At 46.7% G+C, this 10,723-nt stretch overlaps 1 protein-coding gene across 2 annotated transcripts in view; it reads left to right on the top strand.

Annotated features, from left to right (window-relative positions):
• Positions 1–960: 960 nt before the first annotated feature.
• The window catches only part of SPATA13 (spermatogenesis associated 13), a 166,748-nt gene continuing 156,985 nt past the window's right edge, over positions 961–10,723 (top strand). The window contains exons 1-2 of one of the 2 annotated variants that reach the window (XM_078657101.1): positions 961–1,225; positions 8,793–10,547. In XM_078657101.1, coding sequence (XP_078513227.1) covers positions 1,193–1,225; positions 8,793–10,547 — 1,788 coding nt within the window. In that variant the 5' untranslated portion in view covers positions 961–1,192. Of the gene's footprint in view, positions 1,288–8,792; positions 10,548–10,723 lie in introns of both variants that reach the window. The other variant, XM_078657102.1, reaches the window with a different exon arrangement.

Here is a 10,723-nt window from a genome sequence, read left to right as displayed (position 1 = left end):
ATACATACATAGCACACAAGTCTCTTGCACTCCCCTCTCATGCACGCATAGCACACCCCTCTTTTACCTTCAGCCTCCTTTCTCCACCTCCATCCCATGAATACATAACACCCCCGTCTCTTGTCTCCATCCACCTGTCCCCTACCTCCAGGTTATGAATGGATGGCAAATCAGTTTCATACCTCCCACCTCCCTCCTGTAACTACATAGCATACCCGTCTTTTACCGCCCCCTACTGGCGAAACTGACTAACGTCACAGGGGTTGCAGAAGTGACAAACTTCGCCCTGTAGAGGCATCAGATCAACACCGTCCGTGTGATCTTTACCGCATTTACCAGAACCGCAAATAATTGTGCCATTGTTTGTAATTGAGCCATTGTTTGTAATCAGTACGTGTTACAAATTTGAGACGGTAATAAATGCTAACATGATACTAAAACTAGCAAAGACTCATTTGCAACTTTAAAATGATCATTGGCTACATTAGTTAAATCACAGTGATAGTAAGTTTTAAGTCGGCACACGAGGATTAGCGGTTGCTACCCCTTGCTCCTTCTAAATGGTGTACGTCTGATTTTTGCCGTTTTCTACGTCCTTCTTGCGCATGTATGTAGGGCCTTGTATCTTGCTGTTTCTATCGTGAGCGTGTGTAGCATCCCCTACCTCTCTCGTGACAGCATAGCGCCGCCCTATCTCTGTCACCGCCTTGGCACTATACGGCCCCTTCTGTTTTCCCACCCTGTGTTTGCACGAGTATAATCTCTTATCTCCAAGTCCTAACTCTTTGATATGCACATCCAGCCTCTTGATCAAGCCTGTCTCGTGGGGGCGCAGCCTCCTTGCACTTGCTGGTGCCCCCTCCCCCTCCCAGGAGCCCCCTCCTCCCGCTGGCTCTGGGCATTGATGCTTGCAGGCGCCTCCTCTCCTCCAGCTCACTTGCTTGCTGTTGGCCCAGCGGTGCGGGCACCTTTGGACTGTGGCTGTGTTTCCCGAGCTCCTGCGCAGGCTGTGGGCGGCTCCAGCCTCCTGTGTGATTGTGGGCGGCTCCAGGACCCGGCTCTGAGTTACGGTCGCCTCTCGTCGGCCGTCCCGGGGATGTGATGTGGATCCGCCGCTGCGGGCGGGGGCATAGCCGCTCCCGGGGTAAAGAGCTGCCCGGCCTGCCTACGCTCTGACCCCCCTCTCTCCGGAATGGGACCGCCCACGGCACCGGCGGAGGACACGGTAGGGACCAAGGACGCAGATGAGGGGCGGGGGTGTGCACCTGTGCCTGGAATATGCGGCAGGTATTGTGGCTGAAATATGTTTTACAACGTAAAACGGCGAGGTTGTGTTTCACGTTGACTTGAGCGAGAGAGGTTTAAAGAGGGAGAAAGTTTAAAACAGTTTGTCAGCATGGCTGACTAACTCAAAGAATGGGGTATTGCCTCTAAATAGTAAGAATCGATAGATTAGTCCGCCTGGCTGCTACCCTTGTGGAATTTGTAAAGAGCCTTCAGTCGCAAGCGTGGGAATCGCCCCCCCCCCACACACATCTTTTTTAAATATAGCGGATGCTTATGTTTATAAACTGTAACCACAAGACATACATTTTCTCTGAGAACGACCTTCCGAGAACAGGTGTTTTGTCCGCGCAGATGGAAGCATCTTGCTGTATCTTCCTGGCCTAGTTTCCGGACACTTATGTTTTTAACAAGCCCGAAAAGTTTCCACATGAATTAGGCTGGGCACGTACTAAACCCGTTAAAATTGTCTTGCTCCACTGTCCGGTGTATTTTTCAACGTAGGATTTGGTTATTATATGTAACATCGCGTTTTCAGTCTTTAAATGTACTAATATTTCATGTAAACATCCTTTACAGTGCAAGAGGGATGCTGCTTCCCGCTTGTCATTTTTTGTAGTGTTTGACAAGGGCCTCCAAGGGGTTCTTGCACAATAACTGGGGTCATCACCTCCGTAAATATGTTTAGCACAGGCATTCTAACCCCTTGTCTGTGATGGCAAGCATATGTATGGCGGCGTTTGATATCACATTGAAGTTTACAAACAAACACTTGTTTTGTGCACCGTGCATACGGATAACAATCGTCAAGATGAGGCGTGATAGAATAAAGAGGTTTATAAAACGGAAAATCCTTAAATCGAAAACATTCACTACTGTACTTTGTTGTTAACTTCATGCATGTGCACGCACATGCGATGTGTGCACCTTCAGAGTGGCTGTGTGCACAATATATTTACATATGCATATTCTTTAATTGAATTGGAAAATTGCATTTCCCTCTCGTCTTAGCACGGAAAGACAAGCCGTGGCCATTGTGCTATTTTCAATTTCTCTCTTAGAAATCCCCGCTTGTAAATGGCACTTGTCCTCCCCATTCAGCGCGGGGCTCCGTCTCTGGGTGCGTGATTTGAAAGGCCCTGTATCTGGGCGTCTCCCGCCCTGGGGATGTGCCTGGGGCCGAGCCTGAGAACCGCCTCTGTCTGCGGCCCCCACGCTGCGCCGCCGCGTCCTCTCCAGGGCTTCGCTCGTTGCTAGGGGCCCGGACTGCACTTCCGGCTTGCACACGAGCGCCCCCAGGCGGGCTCCCGGGAGCACTGCAGGCGGGCATCGCCACAGAGGCTGCAGGGAGGATTTCACGGGTACCATTGTCAATTAGCATGGCTGGCTTTTCGTGCAATGGATATCACAGAAAGCTAATCAGCCTGCTTTATTGTAAATGCAAATCTCCATGTGTCACAGGAGTGCAGAGGGGACGCTGAGGTCACCCGGTGGCTTATCAAAAAGTTCCTTTGTTCTCTCCAGTGCTTGAAATGGAAAAATAGAAGTGTAGGTACCCGGTACCTGCTTGTTTCTGAGAAGTGCAAGCACTCTCCAGTCAAACGTATTATGTCACTCTTGAGAAGTGCAGTCACTCTCCTTCTGAAAATTAAAAGTGCTGGCCAATTTAAAGCACTGGTTCTCCCCATTGCGTTCCCAGCCTGCAACCCCCTGCCCCCACCCCTCCTCCTCTGCTCCCTGCAAACAAACATACCCGCACATCCACAGCGCACACTGGTGCACTGTTTATTTACGCTTTTTCTAGCCACTTTAGCAGATATATGGCACGAGGTGCAGGGGAGCTTTACCCAGGATCACAAGGTTTAACCAAGCAAGACAATTTTGACAGTCATGCAATTTTCCAGACTTCCACACCATAGCTGCCAAGGTTTCAGATTGCTATGTGTGACATTTTCATAATGTCAGTGTAATTATGAGTGACATTTCAATGACTATGAGTGACACTTTCTCGCGAACAACATCAAACAATGACGACAAGGGAAACAGATAAATATCAGAAATTCCAACCATCTGAGCAACAAGAAACTCTTAGAAGATCTTAAAAATGCAGCAAAGCACCGAAAATGGTAGGGCACTAACCGGAGACAGACGGCGTGGTGTGACTGCAGTTCTCAGAGACATTTTTCCCTCTGAATAAAACCAAGCACTTAAATCCATGGAAAAAGCTAAATACTAGAAAATATGCCCTCTACAACAATAATAAGCTTTGAAAACACTTTCAAGCTGCTGCGAAACCCCTGAAATGCAAAGTCATTAACCTACTGCCCCTTTCTAGGATGATGGTTACAGGAAGGGGATCTGAGAGGAGCCATTTCATATTTCAGGCTAGCGACAGGCTTATCTTTGAAAACTCCATGGAGATAGAAATTGCACACATATGATCAATCATGATAATTAGGAATTAAATTTTAGATCCATTAAATGTGAACTGTAACTAGTCAAAGTGTGCTTTTTTCCCTGAAGGGACCAATTCTCCCTTTTGCATTTTCACACTGCTTTTCAGAAATAAGGTTTTTGTAATTTATAAGCAGAAGCGCTCAGGTCTTAAAAGCAATATACTGCTTAGGCCGGATGTGGAGAGCAGGGCACGTCCACCTTCACGTACGGATGGCAGCATGGGTGTAACATAAAAACTAGCTCCGGAACTGTCCAGCACTTACAGGTGACCTCAAGATGGCATAATGCGCTAAAGAAACAGCCCAAATGTAATCGTTTAGACTGTCAAAGACACCGTTGTGGAGAATCAGAAGCAGAGCTGTCCAAAATAACACACCTATAAAGCTGCGCCACACCGATTTCAATAATATTTAATTGACTTTAAGTACAATGAGGTAGCCATAAGGCACCATAAGCGCTATTGTAATCAGATATTATGACATGACATTACTGTTTGTTAATCTTCAGTATGACAGTGTAGCGTTAGATATGAAATTGTAATCCTCCATCTCACCCTTTGAGACGCGTGGAATCGTAGAAAGAAACTATCAGTTTGCAGGTAGGATCAGCAAATGGAAGTGTTGTGTGTTTAAATTCGCTAGTGTCACTGCTAAAAAAAATGCCGAGCAGGCCTCTGCAACAAGTTATGAAATAACTTGCATAGCGTATCGTAATGTGAATGCAGAGCCCGCACACTGCCCATATGAACAGAGAGGCCCCTGCACAACACATTTGTGTTCAGAAGTTATGGGATGTCACAGCTACTACAGACACTGGCAGACATTTACCGCGTGACTGAGCTGTGCTGAATTAACGTCGCTGGCGCCGAAAGTAATTGGACAAGCAGCACTGGCGGGGTGCTAGCGCTATTAATACAATTTAAAGCACATTTTGAAGAAGTGGCTGCCTGGCTATTTATTACTTACTTCTATCTCGATGTGACTGTCTCACAGTCACACTGACGGGGTCTCCAGACTCTCCCCCTCAATCATATGGAGGAGGATCGTGATCTGCCTGATGCGCAGACCCATTGCTGAGGCTGACTGACAGTCAGTGAGTCATTGCTGCAGGTGAGTCGATGATACATTGCTGCTGTTACGGTCTCCTCTCCGCCTGGCCTCTAAAAGTATGCGCAGGCTGAGGCAGCAGGCAATCAGACTAGTCACTGACTGTCTCTCTCGAGTCCCCTGTAGCTCTAACGACCAGGGACCTCACTTCTATGCAGGCGGACGTGATGAGGTCACATCCGATCATTATAATCCCCCCCACGGCGCCACAGCACAGCCAGTCAGGGTTGGGTTGGGATTGAAAATCGACCCGGGCACGCCAAAACAAAAATCGGCCCACATTTGCATAATCACTCCTCAAATCACTGCTTTGGCGTAACCTTATAAAAAACTTTAGGAGGGGGGGTTAAAAAAATGCACGCGTTAGTTTACACTGGTGAAACAAGTGAGGCCACTTCTACTCAGGCCCCCTGCCCCCGCTCAGTATGTGCAGACATTAATGGGCCGCCAGCGAGACAAAGGGAGTGACACCTCAGCCTGTCCCTAAACAGGGGTAATAAAGCGCCCATCCGCCTCTAGAAAGGCCACTCAGACACCCACTGGGCCGCTGGCTGAGCCTGTATTCGAACAATAGACAAAGCGCCCAAATGGCCCCCCAGACTGCTCAAAAAAAGCAGCCCATGGCAGAACTTGGGCACCGGCCCCTCAGGCGTTGCCCGAATGCCCATGTTACCAATCCGACGCTGCAGCCAGTAGCAACCTCTGCTGAACTGTGAGGGGCCAGTAGGCCCCGCGAGTTTTCAACAGAGTGAGTCAGTGTAGTGATTGACAGCCGCGCCGCAGACGCGCGGCGCCCGGACTGGTAATTATCCAGGGCAGTCGCAGAGATTGTAACATTGTAGCACCTTACTGACTCTCAGAGCAAGAGAGATATATTTAACTGTTTAATATCTGAGTCAGCTCTGCTGACAAGTGAGTCTGCAGTGCAGCGCCGGAGAGCAGTAGAGCTTGCAAAGAAGTCAGCATGCGTTTCTAAAAATGCGTGACATTGCATTTCAGTGCGGTGATGCGGATCACCACACTGAAATGCGTGAGTGTCACACCTGGTGCGTGATACTTGGCAGGACTGCCACACGGAAAATTACCGTTTTGTCCTGTCTGAGTTTTTCAACTTGAATGTAATGACGCTCAGCCTGTGTTAAAGTGTTGTGGGACAAAAGACTGGAGCATATCAACGATTTTTACATATATACATAAAACATTTTTATTGATAACCCAGAAGGTATACATGGAGCTCATTGGCTCTTGAGTCTGAAATTTAATGGGCACTATGTGTGTTCAACCAAAACAAAACACGTTAAGTTTGCTTTAAAAACACTCTTAATAAATAATTTCTTGAGATCACATTTGGTATACACTCCCTCTTTAAGAAGCAGTTCGAGTTTTCACAGCTGTAATTATTTCACGATGTGATGTTAGGGCAAGCACTACCACTTGGAAAACATTGTTCCAACACTTCTGTCCCAAGGGGTGAGAAATAATTTCTTGAGGTAACATTTGTTACACGACTTTTTTCAGTAGCAGTAGATTTTTCACATTCCCTAGTCCTTCCGCGACGTGACATTAGAGCCACAGACTTCACCCGAAAACATTGTTCCATCACGTCTGTCCCAGAGGGTGTCAAAGCTTCTCACATGGTTTTACAGCCATAGCGGATGTAAAGATTAATAATGCCTCAGAGTTACGTAGATTCATTCGGATCACACTGTCCAGAAGTTGAGGATTACCATCAGTTCTGCCCAATAACATATGCCAAAGATTATCTAAAACTGCTCTACAAGACATAGGATAATTTCCACATTAAGCTCCTTTGAGGCAAAAGTCACACATTTAGTGATCTGCAGAGATCAAACATCAATCACGTTCAAAGTCTGCATTACCAGAGCTGGATTATTTTTCAGTTAATCAAACTTTGGAGGCAACCCAACAAGGTTAGTGAGTTGACTGATAAAATATAATTTCAGATCCAGATTCAATGGGGTACCGTGTATTTGTAAAACACTCACTCCTTTTATGCTTCCTCTGAGTGCCGAATAAGGCATTTACTGTTACCCAAATCCATAGTATTCCTATTGACCTCAGAAGGATGAAGAGCTGAGTGGACTCTCTGTGATCTGAACCTATGGCCCTGAGGTCAGCCAAGCCTCTAGCCTGGATCCACTATGCCACTGAGCCACCACAGTCAGCTGGAGTGCCTTAAGTGCTACTGAATGCACAGGATCTATTAGAAAAGTGATCAAGGTATTACGCATAAGCAGTTCATGTGGTGGAAGGAGTTAGTGTCAAGGGTACAGGAAGAGAAGTCCATAACTTTGGTGCATGTCCGGCGGAAGCCATGGAGACAGAATCCTTTCTTGAAGCATTGGATCGGAAGGCCATATAGATTTCTTTGCTTCTCACCATTCAGGAGTCCCCGCAGACGGTCTCAAATTCTCTCTTTGCTCTGATCATTGAAAACATCACATGGTTGATCTTTTATCCCATTCTTAGCCTCCCAACAGCCTTGTATTTACTGCCAAGCTTCTAGGGTGGAGCAAGCAGTGGAAACTGAAGAAAGTAAACATAGCTCATAGAAACAAGCTTACTTTCTGTTCTTGCTGCACCCTGAGTGAAGGGGTGGCAGCTGTCAATCAGTGGTTCCCCAAGATTCCGCTAATTGACAACGTCTGGTACTTGCACTGTTTTTTTTGTGCTGATTTCTTTTTTGTATTAATCCTGCTTATATTTCATATTGTATTTTTGGCAGTTTATAATTTGTGCAGATGACTGATTATTTGATCATTGCTTGCTTGCTATTGTTAAAAACATTATACATAATTGAAATACAAAGACAACGTCCATGTGGATTGCAGGAAGGACAGAGGTCTTGGGTTCATTGTTACTCTTGATAGTATGTTGCAATGTTACCTCCGAATTGTTTGGTGCTGGCGGTCACTCACCCTCCGGGAGCTGCACAAGGCTGTGTTTACAAACCAGGGCTGGCAGTTCTTGGGAAAGGTTATATTTGCTAATGTCAGAGAAACTCTTACAAACCCAGATCGTACTCAGACACAATGTGCAGCAAGACAGCCCCAGTTAATGATCTGCGGTGTTTTACTCTGCTTTTTGTAGTTAGCCTGGACTGTTGAAACAAAATAATATTGTTTAAATGCTTGACAAGAGGCTTCTTTGTAGACTGGTCTACCTTGGGTCGTACCCCAGGAATGGATTAGCCAGCAGTTACGTCAGGTGGGCTTCATCTGTAGCCATTAAGAAATGATGTATTCTGTTTTCCACCATTTTCTGTGCTGGTGCAGTGGAATGTGCTAAAAGCAAAGGTGGTCATGCAAGGTATATTTATGGGACAGCAAAAAAAAAAAACAAGTTGGCTTCTCTTGGTCAGTTAGTTATTAATAGGCTAAGATTGTTATTGCAAAGGCCACCTACATCAATGCCTGACACAAGTGCAATAAAATTTAATATGGAATATTTGGAACCTGTGCAATAATCCTCCTCCAATTCCCTGGTTGGGATGTTAGCAGGATTTTGTGAAATTCACCAAATGAAAGGGGATTCAACAGTTCCCCAAATGACGAAAAGGGAGATGGATGCACAGGTTTATTTTTGAATATTTTGTGTTAATTAGTAGAGTGCGCAGAGCACGCTTGCATCAACTCTGGGGGTGTTTTTTTTTTTTAAGGGCGTCCTTTGGCGAGCAGGACCTCATGGGAACATTACATTCAAAGCTTCAGGAAGCGCGCCGCCACTTTGAGGCAAACGAATGGGAATCTGGTTGCACCTTTTACAGACTTGACAAAGGTTAGCCGTAGTCGCTGTACCGGTCACATGAGGCATCTTTGTTCCTTTATTACTAATGTTCCTTGTTCTTGCACAAAAGAAGTATTCGCCTTTGTATGGGGCTTGTGTGAAAAGATGCTAAACTCGTGCTATGTTTTCTTGTTGCAGGCAGTGCATCTCAAGGGAGATTTCCACCCTCTCAGCAGATGTAACTTCACAGCAAAAACAGACACAGCCTTTGAGTTGGCAAGACCTGGGTCGCCGGATGAAGAAGGCCTTGTGGGATTGAGTTATAGGGCCTTGTCTCCATATGCCTGTGGTGTGGACAACATGACAGCATTTCAAAATGTTTGCAGGAACGGGATGGCTGTTGCCTCTGTATTTGCAGACAACTGTGAACCAAAGACATGTGACATGGCCTATCACAATGGAGCGTGTGACGTCATCAATCGCAACCATGTGGATAAAACTGCTCCAGACGAAAAGCTCAGCCCTTCCAGATTAGGAAACATTTTCTCAACTCCTAGAAAATGGACGAGTCCCCAGGGTGAAAGGCCACGCTCAATGGTTACGATGGGCCACTCATCCACCTGGAATGCGCTTTCCTCTCTTAAAAAAATGGGATCGTTCAAAAAATTAAAATCATCTGTCCTTCAGGGGATTCAGATAAGGGATAATGCAGATGTTGTGAAAGAGGGTGAGGCTGGGAGTCCAGGGAGTCAGGTGCAGAATGGTTCGTCTGTAAATGTTAGGACATCCAACCGGCTTTCGTACCCTGGTTCTTCCCAAGACTGTGCCAGTGCTTCAGACAAACTGGCATCAGATGGTTCTGATGCCGAGGACCGTGAAGACACTTTCTTGAGGAGCACTCACAGATCAAGAAGCATCCGACGGGCCTACGGTGTGGGGCGTATAAACTTACAGGATACGGACAAAAGCCGCAACCAACAAACTTGCACGCAGGCCCAGTCCCCATCTAACCCAGAGGCGAAGAGCTGTGAAATTGTTGTAAAAGACCCAGAGAACAACAGAATAATTTACAGAAGAAGCAAAAGCACAGATAATTTGAACTTTCTAAAGAAGAGCTCGTTCAAGCGGAAGTCTACCTCTAATCTCTCGGATACACCTACCAATGAACAATTGACACCCCAAAGGGCCACAAGCACTTCTTCTACTGACTCCGATAAAGTCAACGGGAACTCTGGGAGGCGGACAAAGCGGTGGAAAAGTCCCATTCGGGCAAAAGATTTTGACAGAGTGTTAAAAATTGTAAGCAATGTTGCAGATGTTACTAGGAGAGAAGGCTCCAGATGTGCTACCCCATCTCCTCCAAAGGCAGCAAACAGCAGGACAAGGCTGAACAGCCAGTTACATGATGACTATTCACGCAGGGTTTCCAGCAGCACTGAAAACGACAGGAGGAGGGGTGTGTCGCCTGCACGCAGCCAACATTCGCCTCATCCTGGATCTCCCGCTACGGAACTTCCATCTTATGATCAGGGTCTTGGCGCGGGTGAGGCTGCAGCTAGCCCCTCAGTTACTATTAGTAGCTTGGGCCTCTTTGCCACGGATACATTCTACCCATCCAGTGATGACCCAAAGTGCTGTATGCAGTTTTCACCACAGTCCTTACACTTTAGCACGCCAACAAGACCCTCCATGCCCAAGCCTCAAAGCCCAGTCAATGAAGAATCGCGGTGCAATATTGCGCTTAACTGTCCCACCCACCGCAGCACTTTGTCTCTGAGCTCGATGGAAAGCGAGGAAAGGGTCGAAGCCCCGCTTTCAAAGCTCGGGAGGAGCCCCACCTATTTCCAGGATTCTGGGGCTGCTATGTACTACGATGACGCGAATGAAGATAGCGGAATCAGCAGCCACTCCCAGCTGAGCCTGAACCTCACCAATGAGGAAAAGAAGGAAGAGGTAAGGGTGGATTGCTTGAGGTGGCTGTGGTTGACATAAACAAGCTGTTTGTAGTGTAGGCAGCAAATATGTTTTGTGTTTTTTGTGCATTCTCTGGCTTTTAAGAATTCTATAAAGGAACACAGTAGGAAGTTAAGGGGCACGGGAGGGACAGGTAAGTTTGAAGCAGGCACCTG

This window comes from Lissotriton helveticus, chromosome 8 (genome assembly GCF_964261635.1).
Source record: "Lissotriton helveticus chromosome 8, aLisHel1.1, whole genome shotgun sequence".
Lineage (NCBI taxonomy): Eukaryota > Metazoa > Chordata > Amphibia > Caudata > Salamandridae > Lissotriton > Lissotriton helveticus.
This window is presented reverse-complemented; position numbering and strand designations above follow the sequence as displayed.